A 25264-nucleotide genomic window follows, 5' to 3' on the forward strand; every position below is an offset into this window, starting at 1 on the left:
AAAATGGTGTTTCTATCTTTTTTTAAATGCATTCATGGCTTTTTCCACAATGTCTAAATCTTCTACTTTCATTTTCCTGTGCTGACCTGATGGCCTTATCTGCACAGTTCTCTTTAATGGGAATTAACTCACCCACTGCAATATTGTAGTTTCTATCCGTTTCAAACCTTCCCTGCAAATAAACAGTTTCAATTGAAGTGTAAACATCAAGATGGAAGTAAACAGGGATGATCCTAATTGATACTACTTAGCAGATTAAATAATTTCAGTGATAGCCAGTGTACTACTTGCCCCATTCACGAGGTGGCAATGGACTTCCGTCAGTCAAGTGAAAAAATTTTGCTACTCTTTACATCAATCCCATTCCTAATTCTCATTTTGATACCTTTATTTGTACGATTTCAGTATAATAGATATCTAATAAGTCATCTATTCACCAATTCATTTCTATTAACTGCAAGACATTTATCAATTTTGCTAGCAAGCAACTGTTTTTGGGAGAAATCAAAATGAGTAGAAGTAGTATTTTGGGGTTGGGTGACCGAAAGCTGAGGTTATTTGCGCCATTAGGGATGGAAAGGAAAGGATGAAGGGGGGAGAGAAACCCGGCGTCGGCATTAGCCTACTATTAATGAAAGGCACCAAGGGGTCCGCAGCTTAACGTCCCATCCGACGGACGGCGTACTCACTCAAAGTGCCCTCTCCACAAAGTACCTCAAGTAGGGATCGAGATACCACTGAAAAATATTCATCACCACCGGGATTTGAACCTGGGCCCTCTGGGTGGGAAGCGAGTATGATAGCCACCCCATCTTGATCCCCATCAAAATGAGACAGGAAAGGTGAATGCAGAACATTTTTCATATCGATTGGCAGTGGGATGTTGAAGATTGTGATAAGAAGGGAGACCATTTGGCAAATGAGGAAGGGGCAGGAATAGGAGAGGGATGTTGGACATAATGAAGGGAAAAGGGATGTACATGGGAAGGCCCAGATGTACCTGGCCTGACCTACAGATGGCGGTAGTTGTTTGAAAAATATCACTGTATTAGAAATTGTGCAATCTATAAAGCATATGTTTCAAGTTTGAAGATGCTACGTTGTTTAGTATTTGTTTGGTAGCCATCAATAGTGAACATTTTCAGTGAATTTGTGAAAATGGAGATAATTGGTCATCATTATGAGATACAACACTTTCATTTGAAAGGCCTCAGCCCAACCAATATAAAAGCTGAACTGGATTCCACTCTGGGTGAGTCTGCTCCTTTGTTTACAACAGTAAAATATTGGGTAGCAAATTTTAAACGAGGCCAAATGAGCTGTCAAGACAAGCATCACATTGGTCGACCAAATGAGGTGGCGACTCCAGAAACAGTGAAGAAAATCCACAAAGTGATACTGGATGATCTTCAACTGAAAGTGCACCAGCTAGCAGACATACTAGGCATTTCAAAAAGTGTGGTACATCGCACGTTAACTGAAAATTTGGACAGGAGAAAGTTGTGTGCAAGATTGCTCACACTCAAGCAAAACCAATGTTGTGAAGATGTTTCAATTAAGTGTTTAGCAAGGTTTCAAAGCAACAAAGCAGAATTTTAGTGCCATTTCATAAGCATGGATGGAACATGGGTCCATTACTTCACACCCAAGACAAAAGAATGATGAAAACAATGGATTAAAAAGGGAGAACCGCCTCCAAAGAAGGGGAAGACCATTTCACCTGCAGACGAGGTTATGGTGTCGGTTTTTTGGGATGCACATGGGATAATTTTCATTGACTATCTTGAAAAAGGAAAAACTATCAACAGCAAGTATTATTTGAGCTTATTGCAACATTTGAGCCAAGAAATCAAGCAACATTGGCCACATTTGGCTAAGAAGAAATTGCCGTTCCATCAAGATGATGCACCTGCTCACAAATCCGATATTGCAATGACCAAAAGTCATGAATTGAAGTTTGAATTGCTACCTCATGCACCCTACTTGCCAGATTTAGCCCTCTCAGATTATTTACTGCGTTCAAACTTGAAAAAATGGCTCGGTGGTCAAAGATTTTCCAACCGTGAAGAAGTGATGTCCGCAGTTAATGTCTATTTAGAGGAGCAAGACAGTTCTTATTATAAATATGGTATCGAACTTATTGAATATCGCTGCGAAAATTGCATAGAGCTGAAAGGGGATTATGTTGAAAAATAAATAAATTTTTTCCCAAACTTTTTGTGTTCTCTTTGTCAGGTCGGGTGCTTCAGGGATTACCCTCGCATGTGGAGATGACGAAGGACTTACTGTAAGTGTCCAATGTCATGTTTTTTTCTTAAGAGAGGCAAGTAAATGTATCATTGTACAGTTGTTAGGATTGTGTCCATCCAAAACCTACCTCAAAAGTAGCATACCAATATTAATAATCAAAAATCATATACAAATCATGAATAATAAAGGTAATTATGGTGAGTTTAAACAAGCAGAAGTAAACTTTCCTGAATAGGTTCAGGAGTTTAGATTACATATATATAATATATTATATATATATATATATATTTATATATATATATATATATATACATATATATATGCATATATATATATATACATATGCATATATATATATATACATATGCATATATATATATATATATACATATATATACATATATATATACATATATATATGTATATATATGTATATATGTACGTATATATGTATGTATATGTATATGTATATATATATATATATATATATATATATATATATATATATATATATATATATATATATACATATATATATGTGTATTGCAAGAGAAAAAAGATATAATGGCCAATTTTTTACTGGTTTTACTGGTGATTAACAGTGATATCACACATTATACATGAAATGCACTTTTTTATTGTACGGATAATGACATACCAATAATTTTAAACTATGAGTATTCAAAAATATGTTCCTTTTCCATGTGAAGAAAAATTTTCATCATTTTGAACATGTACATCTACTTGTTTCACTATTCCTCAATTTTTCCATGCACATAACAACTTTAAAAATCACAAAAATGGTAAATAACACTTTTAAAAATACTCTATGATAGCAATCATTGAACACAATTTGAACGGGCCTCTCTTTGGCCATTCTTTATTCGAAAACTATCCTAAAAACATACTCCTAACTGTGAACTTCACATTAAAACACATCTTAAATCTCTGCATTGGCAATTTACAACTTGAGTCTTATTAAAATAAAAAATATTCAACGTCTGTTTAAAAATAAACTTAAATTTGAAGTTATTTACAATTACTTTAACCAACAATTTATATTCAATAAAACAAAAAAAAAATATAATATATATTATATATACCTACTTAGCGGTCACTACAGTAGTTGCCATGAAAGATTCAATAGATGAGATGATGCAAAAATGTTGCCATGCCTAACCCAAGAGAAAATCTTTCATTTCTGGCCTCAGCTGAGCTTAGAGAGAATAAAGAGGATACTCGCACACCAATAATTTATCATTACATATGTCATTTATCCTACTTAGGGGTATTCACTCTTTGTTATCACCTTCAAACAATTTTCAGAGCAACTGATTTAGACCTACGTGCCAAAAATGGCATTGGAAACCATAAATTCAAGATGTTCCCCGGGTCCGTATCTACTCTTTTTTTCACAGCAACGGATGTGCCACATTTCCCAGAATGTATCAATTTTATTCTTCATTTTTCCTTCTTGATGTCATTCAGCCAACGATGGAGTCCAAATCCTTGTGTCCTTGGTCACCTCTGTTGAAACAACTTACGATGGTCATCCTCAAGCGAGCGAGCACTAAGGGGCTTTCATTTCACATTACCCACGCTTTTGTTACAGATTGACTTCACACAGGATGATGAAAAATATCTTACAAAGACCATGTGATACGTGACCAAGCGACAGCCCCTTTTCTTTCTTTCATATACAGATATTATATTTTTTCATATAGATAACGTTCGCTCCAAAAAAAAAATGGGAGCATCATGTATCATAAAATCCATTGATATGATTTATTCTTCTCTCAAAATGCAATATCCTGCACTGCCGGAGACACATTCTCCCTCGTGAAAGTCTAAAAAGCAGAGGAATGTAAAGCACAGAAGGCTTTGCTTGATGAAGGAGTAGGAAAGTAAAAAAAAAAAAAAAGACAATAATACTTCTCAATCATTAACTCTCATAAAGTCTGCCGATTGCATGTCATATTCAACTTCATCACATGCATCTTTTTTTCTTTTTTTTTCTTTTAATCAATCATAAGTTCAAAATGTACTGATCCAATCCTATCCGTCCTATCGTGAATTATATTTTTCGCCCAGGCCTTGCATTCAATGTTGAGCAGAACTCCGGCTGAAAGTGAAAGAGATAATAATGCATTAATATGATACACTGTTTAAAAGCTGCATGAAAGGGTAGAAAATACATTTGTTACCTTTTTCTAATAAACTAATCACAGCAGTCAACCTGAAAGCTCATGACTGTCAGGTGAGGATAGAGCTACCTAATACTGATCCCTGATATGGCTGGTGAAATTCATGCCCAAACAGGTTAATAAGAAGGCCTAGTTTCTTTTCCCTCAGCCATCTTCAGTTTCCATGGAATATTTGGTATAGCTCGATTGAAAGCTGGTGGCCCATGTGCAGAGACGAGTTTTGGGCTACGAGCTTACCCTTTCCAAGAAGGGTACATACCAAGAGGGCAGAAAGTTTCATTCTCTCACGAGACCTCACCGCGACCACTTGCGCTCATTGCCAACCTTACTGCTTTCTCAATTTTTGCCTTTAGTTTTACGTTTTAGTCAGCTAGTTTTGTTTTTAGATTTTTCTTCTTAAGGTTAATTTAGATTTTTAGATAGTTTATCTTTGGTGTATTCTTAGCATAATATATGTTGGTCATTTCCCTTTGTTAGTTGGCAAAATTTAATATTCTTTAGTTTTAATCATTAGTTTATTTTATAAGGTTAATTCAATTTCTAGATAGGGTATAACTCCGAGAAATTTTAATCTTCCAATGAAACTAGACCCAAAAATTCAAAAGTGAAAGTGGATACCGCTTGTAGAGGAGAAAAATCTTTTTCCACCACGTCAACCACACAAACCCAGGAAAACCTGCCAACAAAAGTGTCTTGGCGATGGTAGAATTAAATGATTTGCATTACCAAGTTCTGGAAAGATCTAATCTATTCCCCAGATTTGGCTCCCCCAGACTTCTACCTCTTATGAATACTCAAAAAGTTTCCTCTCTGGTCAATATTTTTCATCCATTCAAGAAGTGATTGCGGTTGTAGACAAGTACTTTGCAGCATTTCCAGAAGAACACTACAGAGACGGGATAGTGGCGCTGGCACAGTAAATGTGATGATGTTGAAAAAAAAAACTTCTTTGAGAGCACAAATTGTCAATTTCATCATTAGGCTGAGAAATTTTCGAATCATCCTCGTATGTTACTAGAAGTTGAAAGAGATAGCAAGGGGCTGCCCAAGCGTTATATGAGCATTAATGATTAATGATCACATATGAGTAGAAATGCATGGCATTGAAATAAAAAATACAGAACAAAAAATTTTCCAAATATTTGCTGTTGGAGAACTTTATTAAGCAAGTATTTGCTGGCAATGGAAGTTTTGGAGGTATACTATTTTCGACCAAATTGAATCACAAGTGCTGAGAGTGATACGGCGGAACAATTTATGGAACATTTTCAAGCGGGGATGGCTAAATATGATTTTGAGTATCTCAGATCTATATTTATGATGTAGTTGGCATGTACTCAGGATCTTTGACAGAATGGCCAACCTTAAACACTGGGGAGAATTATGGATGACCTCTCAATACCAAAATAATTGTGATAAATGCATCGTTGATCAGGGTTATCAAAACAGACTGGCTCCAAAATCATTTCATTCATAGATTATGAAATACCAAAATGGTGGTCTCACAATCAATAAGTAAAAAATAAAATTACTATTTTTATAATTACAAGTGAAAATCCCAAATTATCCATTTCCGTTGAAATAATAAATCATGAGGAATGCAAACAAACCCTCTCACATCAATATTCATTGGTTGACAACATTCACCAGTAAAAATTCACTATTATCTACTGTGATTCAAGGGCCACAATCCAACAGATGTGTTGGAACAGCAAACTACATTGGCTGTAATATTTTTATATATTTTAGGAACAGCAAAAAATTTAGCGGTGAATAGAATTGTGATGGCAGATAGTAAAATTTAAATATGCTATTAAAAAAATCGACCATATATTGCATCACAATCAGAAAAAAGCACCAAATTCCTGAAGTTCAGCTCTCTTTAATGCTAATAAAAAATTGATTGATTAGTTATAACCTTGCCGAGTGACAGATGCTGGGCTGGCTGCATGGATCTTTCTATGGCTCCTAACCTTTCCCTTGCTCTATTGCTGGATTTTAATGGGAAATATCACAAATGATTTTTGCCAATAGAAACTCTGGGGGTTATGTCAATGCTAATTTAGCCTAACAATTAATATAATAATGAATACAATTTTGATTACACAAAAATGAGTACCACATGAATACAATATAATTGCATATATATTCATGCCAAAAATTTTCATTGGGAAATTTGTTCATGTAGAACGAGTCAATGTTGAAAAGCTTTTGCTGGGAATCCATTAATGAATTTTGTGCTAGACAAAACTGTGCTAACCTGAAACAAGGTTAGGTCATTGGTTTCACTGAACACACATGTTAACCATTAATTGGTTGACCGACCACAAATTGCACTACAAATAATCAAAGATAAATAAAAAATTGAGACAGATCCACGTCTTAATTTTCGAGCAATTTTCTGAAATACATATGGCCAAAAACCAAAGCGGAAAAATAAAATAATTTTTCAAAACCATGAAATTATTGGATTAATACATAAATCATTAAAGTCATACTCTAAGTATCAATCATAGTGCTGAATGGTGTAGAAGATCGGTAGAAGAGGGAAAAATTTTCTTAAAATATTTTTCCAAGGACATCGACCACAGGTCAATTGGTACTGTCAACATTTGGAAACACACATGTTCTTCAGCATCTTAAATACATGTTCTAAAATTCCACGTCTGAGTCTCCTCAAAGAAAACTTACATGTTGGTCGCTCAAAATGGATGGCCACTAATGGACTGAGGTAACCTTCAGAATTCTCGAATGGGTAGAAGTAACCAGGGAATCCTCTCCTATCTGCTGGTAAGTATTCAATTTGGCCTGCATTTTCAACATCTGCCGGATTTTCACCTTCACAACTGACCCACACAGTGTTAAGCTGAAACAATATGATTGAATTAATCATTAAGGTTACCAAAAAAATTGCCAAACATAACAAAGATGAGAAAAATAGGTGCCAGTGCATAAAATGAGTGGCAAGGAAGTTTAAAAAAATGCCAACAGATGCCAGTCATATTAATGCACAAGAAAAAGCATCACAATATAAAATTAACAAATGACATTAGCCACTGATTTCAGAACAGAGAGATACCTTTATAGCACACAAAATGAAGAAGGAATGGAATATGCCGTTTCCATCGACACTTCCATCCAATGTAAGATAGTAGTAGTAGTATTTAGGGGAGGCGACCGATAGCCGAGGTCATTTGTGCCATCGGGGATGGACAGGAAAGGATGAAGGGTGGAGAGAAACCCGGTGTCGGCATTATTAAAGGATGGCAACACCAACCATATAGTGAGCCATTTTCAAACTTGTGTTTGCAGAGAAAAATGACACAAAATTTAAAATCTTAGAATGGGCATAGTCCACACTCAACTCATCTGAAAACATAACCAATGACATGCCATGCCCTTTGTATCTCAACTAATTTAGTAATAAAGACATTTGTTATTTTTGTGCAAGTGTAACTGTTATACAACTCAACCATTCAAAAATTAATACCAAATATAATTTTTATTGTTTAGTGATCAAAATTAACCGTAGCTCGTAGAAAGTAGCGTGATGGAAAAACAAATTGGAAAACAGTATTTCAATGACAGTAGAAAGTTTCCATTGAACACGTTATAAAGCATGACATGCAGCAATTAATAATGATGTATAGTTCATACTAATTAGTGGCTGAATTTTTATAGAAAAATTTATCTATTATGTGAAAAAGAGATTATTTTACCAAAAACCCATATTTGTGGTAATAATGATAGTAGGGGAGAGTGGATGCAAGATTCACGGTAATTATGAATAGAAAGGTTTTCTTAAGGTAAAGTCCACAAGATGCATTTGATTATCATTCATTACTTACTTTTTTTGGGTTGGTCTTCTTCAAATCATGAATATACTCCTTGAGGTCCTCAGGCATTTCTTTGGGGAGATTTTCAGTATCATTGTAGTACTCGGGTACCCAACCATATATCTGAAAATTATTTTTAAATGACAATGAGAGATGCTAAATTATTTGGCACCAATATATAATCTAAAGAATACAGGTTTATTCAATGGTTTAGATACATTATATGATACAAGGCAAAACCTGTTTACAAAAAACACATCCTCACTGAAGAATTACATTTAAGAGGATTACTCATACTATTTGCAAGGAGATTGCTCATTGACAGTTTGATTATCTATAATTTTAATACCATAACAAACCAATGACAGATGTATTCTTCCAAGGAGGAGTTCATAAGTCATCAATATAAGAATTAAGCTAAGAAAATAATTAGCATTGTCTAAATAAATACTTATCTGCATAAATATATGAATGACTAAAAAAATAAGTCATTAAAATGAGAAATACAAGTACCTGCAAATATAGATACTTTCGATTGCCAATTGCACGTATAAGGGCTGTTAAATAAAGAGTGATCATGCATTTATTTTTATTCCCATAATATATTTTGCAAAATTTTCATTTTATTTTATATTATTAGCTTAATGTGTTATCCATTTAGAGAAAAGTTTCATTGATTTAACTCCATTGTTGCATCAGTGGCAGCAGTTGCAAATTGATATATGATCATTTCACCTATGTCCACTACGGAGGACAAAATAAGCAAGCAGCTGCATTAAAATGTTGCTTCTGCCAGAATAAATAGCATGCCAGGGTCTATTTACTACTACCAAAGGCAAAAGGTGAGTCTGTTCTACCCTATAACATAGCTAGAAGGTAATTTCAAATTTTTGAGAAGGGAAGCAATCACTTTCAAAGGAAGGTGGACCTGGAGCTCCAGTCACTACTCTTTAATCATCGAATGCCCAGATCACTATCAGAAACTTTAAAATTTTCAATTGGTGTCCCCTGAACCTTGGTAAGAGAAAAATTGCATATAAAATGTGTTTGTTCGTGGTCGATTCTGGGAAATTTCAATTATCTCATGAAAATCATATTGAAGTGTGTTGACCATATTGTCCAGACCATATCACTTTTTCCTATTCTCCAATGTGACCATACACATTGGTTGAGAGAATTTTTCCACATCAGAAAGGGGTGGAGGTGAACTGAACATGTTTCAAATTGCAATGGCTGCAATTCATGCAATATTGGAGACAAAATCAATTAAACGTGTTCCAAATCTACATAAAACATTGAGCTGAAAAAATAACAGAATATTAAATTTTTGCACGGTGAATTCTGCAAATAAAAATGTGATCACTTTTTATTTAATGGTTTTATCATCAAAACACAATAATTTAATGAATGTCCCTATCTCATAACAAATTATAAAGCCCTTATGGAGAATATGATGCCATTCTTTCAATTATTTATTTGCTGCTTTTAAATGACCCAAGAAATTACGTCAAAAGTAATAAATTTAATTAAAAAATATTAAAGAAAATAACATACTTTTTCAACAAAAAGAACATTGAAATCTCGACTGAGTTAATGTACATTAAAATATAGATATGAAGTCTGAGATTAATTTTTATTTTATCATATATAAGTTGATGAGCACAGGTGAGCAAGAAATGGCTGTGCTATGCATGGAAATAAAATTTGTTTCCATTTGCAAGCACTGTTTTCATCTCTTCATTACCCTTAAGATTTCATTAAAGTCAGGCGGATTCATGAAAATTCAAGTGTTACTTAAATATTACAGTAAACTATCAATTATCCATGCTAATAGACCAATCATACGCATCGTATATACGGGATAGCAACTGCAGGGTTATAGATAGCAAAAAGTTCACTTGCCACCCTCAGCGTCTAGGGAATAATTAGTTCTTCTCAATTGCATACTCCTCTTTCACTAACCTCGTGTGTTTTGTTATCATAACCCATTCTTTCTGAATGACCTCATTAGTGTTCTTTTCATCTGTTTTTAAGTCCCCCCTTCAATCCCTCATCCCTCTCTGCAGGGGGAAATGCCTGCTACCTGCAACGTTGGGTCACATGCCCTGCCTTTCACTGTCTCCTCGGGTGGGGGAGGGGGGGGATTAGAGTGTTTTGTGTGCATGTTCATGTGGTGGTGGAGTTTTGCATTCTTGCTTGTTGTGTCCTGGCTTGCATGTTGTTGGATGGCTTTCGTGCTGCATCCTGGGGTGCAGTTGTTTGATGGTATATGTGTTTGCATGAGTGTTGGATGAAGGGATTTTTGCATGAGTGTGTGCGCTGCTATGGGTGTAGATTTTCATGTTGTTGTTTTTGCATGTGGTATTGTTCCTTTTTACAGGTGGTGCCCTAACACCCCCTGCCACACACCCTTGTGGCGGCTTGCAGGGTATTATGTAGATGTATATGTAGATCATGAAGAATGGATATTGAAAATCATTGATAACCAAAATATGTGGAAAATATGGTCGTGATATAAACTGATACACTTATAAACGCAAACTCTCCTGTTTCATTCCATGTGATTAATTAGATTTTTTTTAGAAATGGGAAGCACAGTTCTACGGTTTTTCACCCATTGGATGAGGGTTAACTTATAGACCAACATGAACACAGAACAATCATCAAGCGAATGGCAAAATGTATTTTACTCAGAAAGCTAAACCTTTCACTTAGCAAGGAAAATACAAATGACCAACAATGGATGAACTTAAAAAAAGTATCGCATATACAGATTCATATTTGTCATACTGATACCAATTGAAAAATCTACTGTAGATAGTTAAAGACTTATTTGTTGCATAGTAAAAATCTGTACTGGCTTGCCTTTAAGGAGAACATGGAATTGTCAAAGTGTCAAAACATTCCACATTCCCACTTTCTCCCAGATGCAATTTTTCACTCACCAATGCAATGTCCGACAAAGCACAGTGAAAATTTTCATTGCATGAGTGCACTTAAACTATTCATTCCTACAGACACAGATGTATCTAATGAGATAACTTAAACTGATTCTTAAACATTATAGAGGCAGATCAATACATGCATAATGAACATTAACTTTTCATACACCTTTCCACTAAATGTTTACTTAGACTCATCTACATTACGAAGATAATAATCTTATTTTTCACATTTGCATGGGAATATCATGTATTTTTGCAAAGCAACGGGATGTGTGTGATAGTTTAGGGTGAATACCTTGCAGTGCTAACTGCAAATCCTCATCTTCTTTTGTGACTACTTTATTCTCTGCTATCTTGACCATATTTTGCACAAGAACACATGTACAAACACAACAAATTGCTAAAGATCCACCTAAATTGCCACTTCACGTTACCTATCTCACTAAAATTTCCTTATGTCCCTCAGGTTATTTTTACCTTGTTCAGCTTGAGGAAGATGCAAGGTGTAGACTTGTGATAATCATAGTAGTTCTCTGAAGTGCAAGGTTTCCAGTTCTTCACATCTTCATCACAAACTTGGCCTGGCCCAGGCAGGTGGTTGTAATCACAGTTGAATATATTCTGTCCTCGACCAGGAGTTAGGCCAGGAGTACGATATACTGTGAAACAGAAATAGCATTTTCACATTAAAACAATGTAATGAAAATGAAAAGTATAAACACAATCTTTTGTACTACACATTACACATGAAAAATAATTTTTTCCCCTTAAATCTTATAACCTTAATTCTATTATCCAGAATATCATTTTCTTTCATCTATCTCAGTCTAATATATCCTCTTAATTTAGCCATCTCTCACTCCACTTAATCAAGCCATCTCATGTTCTTCTGCCTCCTTGTTCCCATTCTAGAACAGTCCTTGGAATTCTTCGTTACTTACATATTTTCTGTCCCATCAAACATTATAGTTTCTATAATTGATTTATGTAAACCTTATTCTGATAATATTATTGCAACTCTAAAGTTAGTGGTTGAATATTCCAATTGACTTCCAACTCTCCCGTTTACAATCCTCTCTATTTAATTTAGGGGATTGAACTTTTGATACCAAATGTGTATACTTGAAACAAATAACTTTCTTGACTAAATTATGCTATTTTTCATTGTCTTGAATGCTGGCTGTCAAATGCTTTCTTCTTCTACACACATTTTTGGTTGTCTTATTCATCTCCACAGCTGATAAAATAATTTTAGCGGTGTTTATAAAGGGAGGTGACCAACACCTGAGGTAATTTGCAACATTTGAGATGCGCAAAGGTAATTTAGTTGGAGTAGGTTTTTCAGGGAATAAGAGGCGACGGGTGGAGAGGAAACATGGTTTTGGCCTACTCTCAGTGAAAGGTGCCAAGGGGTCACACAATTTTACGTCCTATCTTATGGATGGCATACTGCACTTTGAAGTGCTCTCCATGTGTCACCCGAAATAGGAAAGTTTCCATTCCAAACACACAAAATTTTGCGAGTCGATAGAAATTAAGGGAGCATGGCTTCAATCACAGAATACTCAGTTATACTTTGATCTCTGTGATGTAAACTGTAGCTCAGAGTGTGCTTTGTTACCATTAGTGCTGACAGCTCTTGAAGTGCATGTTCCTCTCAACATTATAATTCTGTGAGAAATGGCATTATAGAGTTGAAGCCCCCTGCTTGAAGGATGAATCACTTGTGCTTATAGCTGGTGAGGTTTGGAGAACCCTGGGATCTCTTAAAGGATTATTTACTAAGACATTTATAAATAATATTATTAAGGTTAAGTTTTGTATTGTTTCCGAAAATCTAATCATTAATTAATGTGAATAAACTTTCATCATATATATTTTTATAATTTTTTAAAAGTATGTTTGAAATACAGCCACCAGATTATTGACTTGTATATCAACTATTAACTTGTAAACTAACTGTTTCTGTTATTGATAATAAGTGCAAGAACACATCAGAATATAAGAGTACATTAATGCATGAATGAAATAATACTCTATGTGCTCTATTAAAAAATAGAAGGACCCTTGCAGTACACAAATGAACCAAACATTTTATTTACCATTAAGAAATTCGTCCAGCTTGTCTGTCCAGTGCTGCCAGTTCTCCTTTTCTGTGCCTTTGTACCAAATGAGACTGCTGTCCACGTTAGCTTCGGATGGCATCGGACGGAATCCCAAACCTAAAAAATGAGAATGATAGTGAGGCATGAGTTTCATTAATGGCCATACCAGGAAAGTCAAAGAGATTCCAATATTGAGAGAGCTGGGAGGAGAAGACAGGCTGTGAATTCCATTTAGTTGCAGCGTGCTCATGCTGAGTTCATTTATTGCTTTCCTATTCTCAAATAGACGCGCAGAAAAAGTTATGCCTTATATTTCCCAACCTCAAGGAATAGATTGAGTTGTGTAAAGTCACTTGAACATCTTTTAATTATGCATAAATATCACCTTTGTACACGTCTCTTTGTCAACATGTACTGAATACGGCCATTGGGAGTGGGGTAATTATTCAAACTTGGCGGAAATGAGTGATATTATAATGCACTGTAGAGTGGTGTAATGTGATATCAAGAACTCAAGAAGCATGATAACAGAAAATCACAAAGCATATATCTTAACATGGCCTGAATAAATTTGGGATGGGTATTTGAAATAACACCCATGATTCCATATAGTATCTATTACCAGCGTATATTATCATTGCTATGTACCTACGATAATAGAACAGGGGTGGAGGAATGACAGCTGTTACAAAATAATGTCATTACTAACTTAATTATTGCACTGTGAGAATCAAATACAATCATCAAAAATCAACAATCATAATGACATCAAGTAAAGAGAAAATAATGTTTCCACTCTGTGGAACCGAAATGCTCAGGTACCAAGCTAGTATGTGTCACAGACTTCTCTCAAATCATTATTACTTATCTCCATGTCTTTAATTCCATATTGCATTAATTATAAATAATTTTTCTATGCTACAATGAAAATTTATTATGCACGGGTACTTGAAAATTATGGAAATATAAAATGAAACGTGTGCTATGGAAACAGCAAGTGGAATGAAGTACTTTGTTGTTAGGGAAGCTGAGGGAATACAAGAATGCATTTGGGTAAAAGAGGATCTAATTATTAACTATCCAACGGCCAAAAGAAAATTTTACACTGAAGAAAAATTATGAACAAGAGAAAATATTGGTTATTTTTTGAAGTTAAAGTTTCCCATTATTATTTAGTCAGTAATTTGACACTCACCTGGGTTGGTGCCAATTATTGAGGAATCTAACTGCCATTTTGGAATTCGAGGGTCAAGAGTCTGGAAGAAGACCATCAACATGGCAGCGAACATCCCAGCCAGCACTCCATAGAAGATCAGGTAGAAAAGACCAATCTTTGCTGCAGAGAAGAAAAATAAATCATATATCAGGGTCGTAATAGGTTCTACATGGACCAACATGCTTAATTTTCTACTAACAATCACATAAAGACGCACAAATTGAAGGCAAAATTAACTGACTTAGTTCAAAAGTAATTGCTTAACACAAAAGATACTTTTATAATGATCACCTGATAAAATAAATCAGCTTGTTAAAAAATATATGAGATAGATAAAAATGAATCAACTTGTTAGGAATCAATTTTTTTCACTGTTATCCAGATTTACTCTGTTCCCAAAAAAATGACAAATGGAAAATACAATGGAGGATAAAGTAGAATTTAAAGAAAGTTCGATTCCACTCAACTCCACCACTCATACTCTTCTTTCATGACCATTTGATCACTGCCTTTTTACTAATACTATAAAAAATGTTTTTAAGACATAAGTCACAAACAGCATTTACTAGAGAACATTTTCAATTATTAAAAAATAATCTCTTGCCTTTGGAAAAGGCTAAAAAACGTCTCCATGTTTAGCTTTCCTGTAAAATATTGCTCTGTAAATGAAGGAAGACTTCAAGGAATATACGAAATATCCAACTCATAGGACTTATAGAAAATATCCTATATTCTCATAAAGCATATGCAAGCATGGTGAAAAAAGTATGGAAGGCTATGTAAAAAGAATAAATAAGAGCAGATGTAACTCTGAATATCTTTTGGGTACCATTCAAAGGAAAATGAACATAGATTTGGGGAAATCAGGAGAAGAATAGTGATGGTGAAATGAGCATTTGAAAGTGTTATGGAATTGATGACAGGGAAGCTTTGTAAAGACTAAGTAAAAGATCAGTAAATACTTTCATGTCCTGAAACCTGGTCTTTGGGAAAGAGAATTAACATAGATTAGCATAGGGAGAGGAAATTGGATGTTGAAGGTCATAATAGAAGAGAGAATGTTGGCCAAGCAGAGAAGAGGATAGGCTTTTTGAATGGAGTCAAGGCTGGTAAAAAATAATACAAACTGAGGAAGGAAAATTATGCTAGGCAAGCAAGAAATTTAGGCTGGCTGAACTCCGCACAATATGTAATAATAGTTAGGGAAAATCCAAAAAATACCATTAATTGGCAGTTACTTACGACCATTATGACATTTTGGCAGCCATTATAAAAATTAACGTTGTGAGATTGGGAATCTGCTTAATCAAATAAGAAGTAATGTGTCCATTAATTTGTCAATCATTTCATTCAAGAAATATTGTAATATTGTCATAAGGGCACATTTTTTAATACTCTCCCATCGGGGGCACGAGAATGGAGGCACATGAGGTAGGGTGAGATTACCAGGGTCATGTTGACCCATTTCAGGCATAAGTGCTCTCCCACCTGGGCCTCCCTAATACTTTATCAAACGTAATTGAAATAATTGCAAGTGATATTTAAAATTGAAAAAGCCAGTCCACAACCCAGGAGTGGATCCATGGACGATTTTTGGGTGGTAGGGAATGTGAAGACTTAAGCTATACGAACTGATATGTTTAAGTATTTTAAATCCAATTTTTCAATATTTTGGTGATTGGCAATGTTAAGCATTTCATTAGACTTTTTACTGACATCCCAAGGGGGGGAGGGGTCATGACTCCCTTGCCTGCATCCCCTGAATCAGCTACTGCACCAACCACACTCTTTCTCCTTTCAACTTCTGGACAACTAGGAGCTGATGATTTCCCACACCACCACTGTTTGGATGGCCAAAAATAAACAATTCCATAGAGGGTACGATTTAAGAGCGATACAGTCCAGGGATAGGGGTGGAAACGAGGCATAACAGACACAGGACCAACATTCTTGGCACAGCCTGAGAGATTGAGCGATGGAAAACAAGTTCAAAGGCCTCAAGACTAAAGATGCAAGAAAATCTCGACCAACCGACTGGGATATAGTGGATGGAGGTATCAGAATATTTCCCGTAAAAAATGATATAGATATCACTTTATCGAAATAGTTTTGTAACATGGTGAGTAACATTCTAATAACAACGAAAATTTTGAATGACCTGTATTGATAAAATCAAAGCAAGTAACACCACGCCTACGTAATGAATAATATTGGCGCCAATTTTCCCGCGATGGAGGCAGCAAATTACGTACGTATCTGCCACGAGTGTCGCATTCTCTCAAAGGAGTTTGGCGAACGCGGGAAATTAAAAAAACCGTGGATCGCGAGCCGTTAACAATGCCCACGGAAGCCAGCGAGAGAGACTCCTGCGGGCGCAGAGGATAAATTGGACAAGGATGGGAGTGGGTTCGTTCAAGAGACAATTATCCTCGTGAGATATATCATTCAGACGGGCATAATGAGAAGGGACCTCTTAGACCCAACAGAAGCGGTGGTGTAAGAGGAAATCCTCGACGAGATGTTCATGTCGGAGAGCATGGCGTTTAGAGGAAAGGACAAACGAAGCGATAAGCAGAAGATGAGGTAACAATGGGGTAGAGGCTGAGGTTCGCACCTCCGCGCGGAATTTATTTTGCGGAATCACGTTAATTGCAAAATCTTCACCGCCTGTGACTTTGTCCAAGGAGGATTCGAGTAAGCAGGAAGCATTTTCCCGCTCACTTTAGGAAAAATTCCATCCGAATGACTGTTGCCAGACGAAAAAAGTAATTTCAAACCATGTCAACATTTCCTACTGATGTCCACGCTTTTGACCTGATTTACAATCATTAATCAACATTCCTTATCTTTGAAAAATGTGCTTAAGCACATGAAACGTATCTTCCGGCAACAGAAACCGATTTATTTTTCGCAAGATTCAAACTTTTTTGCCAGATCTATTTTCGCCGACGGCGAAGATAGTTAGGAATGAAATTTTGGCAGCTGCGAAGTAGGCAGTTTCCGTGTTTTCTACTCTTCGTAGGAGGAAATATTTTATTTGAGAGAGTAAAGAAGATCACAGGGTTGAGCTTGCGTTTTTACACTGAAAAATTTGTCGCTCATATAACACAAAACAAAATATTGGTCTGATTAAAAATGATACAATAATTATGCGGCCTGAGATTACGAAGCGAAGTTGAGCAACCAACATACATAAATATACACAAAACTGAATGACAGGGATGTTATAAGAAAGGCATTCCAGGAGAGACAACAGCTAGGAGAAGATCATTTTAAAATTCCTTCGACGATGAAATTAAAGATAGCAATACATATTCATGATCGGGTCATATGGCAAGACAAACGAAACGCATCATTACGACACTGAGGCAATTTCTGAACATAAACGTGATAAAATAACCTTGAGAAGGGCAAGATTTCTTCGTGTACCGTGGGAAGTAAACATGGACAATACCGAAAAATCAGGATTTGAATTCGTATGGAATTATGAAAACTGACCTTGCTTTTTGTTTGCGATTAAATATTTACGTATTAAAATTCAGTGCCTTATCTCCGCCTAAATAGTTGATGTCCTCATGCGTTAATTTCGACGTGGTATGCACAGAATATCGGAATGATTAACCTTTACCAAAATCACAGAGACAAAAAATAACAAACGCATCGCGGATCATAACGGGGCATGTTTTGGAAACATAAAATTCACAACTAGGATGCAGAACGTACGTTGCAACTTTTCAAGATATGCTACAGAGAAGGATTGAAATGATGAGTTCGAAGGAGGATATGCCAAATGAAGTCCGAATTGACTTGGCAAGGCATATATTAACTTTACGAGAATGAACATCTATGAATTCTTCCATCAGTCTGTTGGTTACCTCTTACATGGCAAGCCAATTTTTTTTAAATTATATCTTTTGGAATAAATGTATAAAGTTGTTGTGCTTTATTTTTCCCGCGCGAAAAACAATTAGGTTTTCGCAGTCCCGCTTACTTTATATGCGAAGTATATAAGGAAAAATAACGAAGGGTGTAAATTTTAGAACAACTGCGTCGGGCGCGAAAATGCCGATCATTCGGATTTTCGTCGAATACTGTGACAAGTAAACGTGTACCAAGACAACATCCTATGCTAAAACTGGAGCAACTGCAAATCACACAAGCATATTTTCAAGCCATTAATAATTTCTTTTGACTAATTCTTTACATTTTAAATATAATTATCTAAGAGGCAAAGTATTGCGGTAAGATTTTCAAGTAGTTTGCACCATTTGGATAGACTATGAGGGCAAAGTTGAAGTAGGAGACTGACGCAACTAAGAAAATGTGCAAACTTGCTGGTCTTAACTGGCGTTGAAATCCCCATGACAGCGCCAGGGAATACAACACCCGGTGAGCTGGCCTCAACAACAAACACTCTTTTAACTTTTAGACTTATGGGTCACATAACCGAGGGTTTTCAGCTCTGAAACATCGAATCGACACCCCTCCGGTCCCCTCGATTGCTGCGGCAATCCACGTCTTCCCTTCGAAGTAATTAAATTTCCGAAGAAACGCAAATTTACTTTCACAATCCACCCTTCAGCAGAAGGCCTTCTGAGAAGCATTCGTCGTTATGTCACCCCGTCTTGGAAACAATTGGCGTCTCTTCGATCTCTTCCGAGAAAAGAACCCGAAAATATTTTTTTTCCTGGTACTTGTAGACCGCCTTTTTAACTACACGAGGAAAAAGGTCGCCTTGGGGAAAATGGACCGATAGGAAGTCACCCAACCGGTTTCACTCCGGCCCCAGCATCAATCCGCCGCCTGACGCGCGGTCTTGCATCTTGTGTAGCAGAAAAGAAGGCGTACTGAACTCAGTTCTAAGAAATCCACACAGACAGTTTTCCTCCTTTTAAGAGATGGGGAAACTTTCTCGGTAGTCAACGCGAAGACATATTTATTCATCCGTCTCTGCTTCTTCCTTCACCGCATATTATTAAAGTTTCTGCGATAATTTCTTGCTCACCTACTGTATTTCCAAATGATTTTCTGGGTAGGTAAAAGAGATACTATCCCCACCTATTCGACCTACGCAATTGCGAACATCGCGGTTTTTAAATTTCCCTTTCCCATTCAGGAAGACAGCGGACTAATCATATGCGAGACACCGTAGCACCATTTAGCTTTTTATCTTCCCGGCACACCTTCACAATATTCTAATAGAAGCGGGTTCTGAACAGACCCTAGACATTCTATTCCACACAAACTGCATCTTGGGCGTGTGACGGAGGTGTCATGACATCACGGGTAAAAATAGAGTGCAACTACATGCAATAAAAACGAAAAAACACGCTAATGTACACCTACACCGACGTATATGTATATTCTTGCAAAACTTAATTTAACTTGCGCGCATGCATATATATATACATACATATATATGCGTATATATATAATATACATGCATACATACAGGTATATATATATATATATATATATATATATATATATATATATATATATATAAGATACACAAGCACATGCACCTACGGATGTACTAGATGTCTACGCAGCGTTTGATCTGGTTCCCGCTTGGAACAACTTTGACTTCGATTTTGTTACGATATTATGATTCCCGATTGTCCAAGGAAAGAACGAATATTTATGTCTATCTGCACCGGAGTCTACCTCATTTATCTTATTTTCGTGGTCTAAAGTGCCTATATAATATGAGGCCACAGAATCACCTGAGATGCCAGCAATGCAAATCGTTTTTATACTATCTACAAATTACATTGATTACTACCATATTTCATGCCGCCAAAAGTTATCAAAAATATTCTCATTCTCTCTCCTCTTCTGCTTGTACAGATGTTCTTTCTTTGACAATTGTCTCAACAGCCTTTGACTTCTCAATCTCCATCAATAATTTTTTTCTGTTTTCATCGAATTGCAACTTTCCTTCCTCAATTTACGTTTCTTTATTTGTCTATCTCTACATTCAGCATGATGTTTATTCCAAAAAAATACTAATCGACTTGTTTGTCGTATAAGAGGCAACTCAAGAAAAACTGATGACAGGAGCGCATAGATGTTTATCCACGTAAATGTAGTGTAGGTCCTTTCGGGCTCGTTTTGTCTTTTTTCTCCTTCACACTCAATTTTTACATCCTTACTTGCAACCATGACTGAAAAATTTTCAATCTGCACTCCTCCACGGAACTGTTAATTTAATATTTCCAAAACATACAACTCTAGAATTCACAGTAGGTCAATGCGTTTGTTAGTTTTCGTTTCCCTGTGATACTGAGAAAGGCTCTAAATTTCCACCGGCTGCTATTCCCTTCACCCTTTACTCATGAAAATCAATGGATGGGAATTTTTTATGACAAGTCGCATTCGTCGCTTGCGCCTAGAATACTTGCAACGGAGAATTCGGACGCTAGCTTGCGAATTTCGTCCGTCTAGGGAGAAATTCGTCGGCAGTGACCCAAAAATGTGCGAAATCGTTCTGCCCTCAAGACAAATCAAGAAGAAATGAAAATCAAAGAAAATCAGGTCAAAAATCCGCTTGTTCACTGGGGGTAAATGATGCTAGGATGAGTAGAAAATCCACTCGGTTATTCGGTCCGGAAACAGATGCACGTACTCCTTGAGGTCGTACTCATTGGCATAGAGCAAAAAAATGCCAAAATAAATGCTGAGAAATCACTTATTCGGGGCTGATATCGCAATTTCCCATCACAGAACCAAAAATCAAAGAGATAAAGAGTAATAGAACCAATTCGATCACTCACGTAAAACCTCTATTTAATGCGAGAGCTATTGAGTTCGAATGTCACTGAGAGGCCTACGTGATTTTCTTCTACTAAATACTTTTCAGAGGCACAAACAGAACGGCTTTGGTATTTGGTTCATCAAAACGAGAAAGTACATTTCCATTTGACCTCCTTTTACTATTCAGCAATATTAGTAATGAAGTCATGACTATTGTAATGGCTATCGAAGAAGTCTGGCTGATGTATCGTAATCACATCGTGAACAGGAACGAAATCGAACTCGAACGAAATTTAGGGATACTTTTTTCGATTCGCGACTTAGAAACAAAGATTATTTCTTTCAAGATGTATTCCAACGATATTATATTTTATTACCTCTATATTACATTATATATTCCGTCAAGATAATTTTTTCAAGATATACTCTTATTCATTCTGCTGAAAACGAGTGTTGAGGGAGTTTAAGGAAATAATGGATTGAAAAATGTAAGTGAAAAGAGAGAAGTTGAGAGAGAATAGTGTTGGCGATAATCAACAGTAGATTGGGAAGAACAACTGATTATCCCGCAAAACAAAAGACTGTGAACTATACAGGCACGATCATTAATGCTGATTAGAAAATTTTCGTCGAAATTGAAAGAAAGACACATAGTATGTAGTAGTAGTAGTATTTAGAGGAGGCGGCTGACTGCTGAGGTCATTTGCCCCATAGGGGATGGATAGGAAAGGATAAAGGGTGGAGAGAAACCCGGCGTCGGCATTAGCCTACTCTTTATGAAAGGCGCCAAGGGGTCCGCAGCTTAACATCCCATCCGACGGACCATAATATGTATACAAGACACATAGTATGTATTCTGTTGGTCACACATAGTATGTATACGCAAAGTTACACGCGATACTCGTATAAATATTAAATTTTTCCGCCTCAGGAAATACTAAAAAGAAATTGGTTAAAAAATAGACGACATCGGGAATATTCACTGAAATGTGAGAAAAATCAAATAGTTCAGAAGTTGAGTCCAAATATTGTAAAATCTCCGTCGAAGTCTTCGATACACCCGACATTTAAATCCGTCTCCTTTTGGTGGCAAGCTACAACCTCCGCAATTCTGGACCTAAGCTCCTTGTGACCAATATGGTGCCATGACAAGAACCTTAAGTGAAGAGTGACGGAATAATTCGAGGACCTTTAAATTAACAGAAAATCTCACCCTTCCTATTTCTGGAGACCCATAAAAACTTAGGTTTTTCTATCACTGATTCTAATTCCGTAACCTAGCACAATGATTCTGTATGCTTTTTTCCACATATTAATACTTGTGGCAGATTGTAAGTATGGTTATTATGGCAATAGAAATAAGATGACACAATGAATGAGATAAATGTGCACCTTATCCCAGGGATAAAATAGCCAAAGTCCAGCGGCACATACTTTTCACGCCGACAGAAAGTTCTTTGGGTTAATGTTGGCGCCCCTGGGACTTATTGTGGTTTTCCTTCAATGGGGGGAGCTCCAGAAGTCGATACCAAACTTTCCCAAGATTATGACATCAGTGGACGCGAATGACGCACGTCGCTGCGACAGTAAAATAAATCTCCTACAGAACCGGACGCATGAAAAATGTAAAATACCATTTTCCGAACGGCGATTTATGGCAAGAGGAAAGGAGACTCGGTACCGTTTCCCAGGAAGCGACCACTTCGACGACAGAAGAGGATCGAAATTCCGATTCATCGCCACGCCTATCACTTAGCGCCTCAACGGTGCCACGAGTCCCACCCGTTGACCCCGTCCCTTCTCACTGCGCATGCGTGAGGATTTGGCACGGCCCCCACGCGCGCGGCCCATCTGGATGTCGACGGCAAATCTGTCAAACTCGAGTCACTTGCACAACACAACCCCAGGCGCGTGTTTTAACTTCTTATTCGACCGACCGAATGACACATGCACACGCGCGGCAGCTGAGGAAATCTGTCCCACGTTGGAAGAAAAACAAGACGAGAAATGCATGCAATAAAGATGACAAGCCGGCCGTATTTTCGTTCATATTGCATTACCGTCGCTGGCACTAAAAATGAATGCGTGGAAAAGATATCGAAGACGAATTATACTTGCACACACGTATGATATTATGAAAAGCACACGGAAAACCTCGAATCGGCATTGAATGTGCTAATTCTTACGAAAAATCAAGCTGTGTTATAAAACGTCATTTGAATTTATTATTATCATCATTTTTTTGAAATATTAATCTCAAAAAAGTTCGCAATTCCACTGGTTTCAGTTCGAGGACGAATTTTGGGAAAGCAACATTTTCTGCTCCCCTTAACGAAGCCTAGAAGTAAATAAATTTTAGACTGAATTTCCTTTCACCCCCGGTAATATCGAATCAAATTTATTTTTAATCAAATATTTTCAGCTTTCCGTTTTCATTTTCTTTCCACATCCTAAGAATCATACTTGTTTCTCGTTTCAATCTTCAGGCCAATATCCCCTTATGGTCACAGCGACTTGCACTGGCTTAATTGCGACGACTAAGCAATTTTGCAATTTCCAACGTCGATAAGTGAATAACTAATTATAATTATTATTGATATTCAACCGTTTAAGGTTGGTTTTTGATGGATACCCACTGAACAACTATACATATCTTCACTTTTCCCGACCGAACAAAGCCTGACAGCCACCTTGCTTGTGGAATGTATACCGGAACAATGACCACGTTCGTTGGTTCAGCTTTTACTTCCACCAATCATATTCAATTACTCACCGGCTCTGCCTTTACCACTCTCATTCCTAGCTCTTTTCAGTACTATTGCCTCCCCTCGCTGGCTCTCATCCTCTTCGCAGCATATTACTCCGTATCGCTACAGTAATCCCCGCTACTCTTCCATCACACTTCGCACAGTTCTAAAATTTCTTGCACAATCCAGTCCTCAATATCGTCCAGACATTTCAAATCCCGGTTCAAACTCTTTCGGTCCTCTTCATTACTTATGCCTTCGATATCTCTTAGTAAAGATTTCGTGAGAAGAGCGGAAGCCCTGCTTATCCCACTGTCGGGCACGACACAAGGTCCAGTGGACCGAGTCCCGTAGTTGCTAGGGCTCATTCTCACTTCTATGCCAATCATTGTCTCGTGACATAATTAAGTGAGGTGTTTTCCCGTTGTCTTCCTCAGGCATTACTAACAAGTACTATTGTACTACAAGTTTGTTTTGGAAAGTAGACATAAAAGATCTTGGGAAGCATTTTACATTTCAGAGAAATTGAGACGAAATATAAAAATACATAACCATTTCAGGGGAGGGTTCATCAGACTTCCTGACATCTGAGTTCAGCGAAGAGTCGTATTTTACGATAGTATGTGTTCTCGTTGAAATGCAAAGTATACACCATCGTATCCATAACTCAGCAGGCAGTCATCGACGAGCAACAACAAAATTAGGGAAAAGTGAAAATAATCTTAATGTTGGTATTCAACCTCTCGCAGGCATTCTTGATTCTCGAAGTGACGTAAAACGATTGCAGCACAAGTGGCTGCCAACCACTGAATGCCAACATAAAAAAAGTTTTTCACCTTTCCCCGATTGTCAGCGCGTCGGTCACCACCTTCTAACTTATGGAAACGACAGTACATTTGCAAACTTACATTTGGAGAGTTTAAATCCACCGATAAGCTGTATTTGAAATGTTAGAATGGGACGCTAATTTCAATTTGATCTCATGTTCACAATGGTCTACGATATGACTGAGACGTAGAGAGTGCTTACGAAGAGGATTTGAGAGAAAACTACGACCACTTCCATCTCAAGACGAAAGTTTCCCAACGGGTGAATTCTAATGACGAGGAAACCTTGGGCCTGAGCGATTTCGAGACCCCGGCCTTCGGTACCAACGCAAGGGAAGTGGGCATAATCAGAATATTAATGAAAGTTTAGAGAGCTTC

At 36.8% G+C, this 25264-nt stretch overlaps 1 protein-coding gene across 2 annotated transcripts in view; it reads right to left on the reverse strand.

The window, feature by feature from the left end:
• Window positions 1-2812: 2812 nt before the first annotated feature.
• The window catches only part of LOC139691395 (sodium/potassium-transporting ATPase subunit beta-2-like), a 120824-nt gene continuing 98372 nt past the window's right edge, over window positions 2813-25264 (reverse strand). For both annotated transcript variants that reach the window (XM_071589191.1, XM_071589192.1), the window contains exons 2-7: window positions 14536-14676; window positions 13338-13457; window positions 11713-11894; window positions 8303-8413; window positions 7146-7320; window positions 2813-4372 (exon numbers count right to left, since the gene is read on the reverse strand). In XM_071589191.1, coding sequence (XP_071445292.1) covers window positions 4269-4372; window positions 7146-7320; window positions 8303-8413; window positions 11713-11894; window positions 13338-13457; window positions 14536-14676 — 833 coding nt within the window. In that variant the 3' untranslated portion in view covers window positions 2813-4268. The remainder of the gene's footprint in view (window positions 4373-7145; window positions 7321-8302; window positions 8414-11712; window positions 11895-13337; window positions 13458-14535; window positions 14677-25264) is intronic.

Source organism: Hetaerina americana, unplaced genomic scaffold, assembly GCF_022747635.1.
Source record: "Hetaerina americana unplaced genomic scaffold, ioHetAmer1.1.p SCAF_339, whole genome shotgun sequence".
Classification (NCBI taxonomy): domain Eukaryota; kingdom Metazoa; phylum Arthropoda; class Insecta; order Odonata; family Calopterygidae; genus Hetaerina; species Hetaerina americana.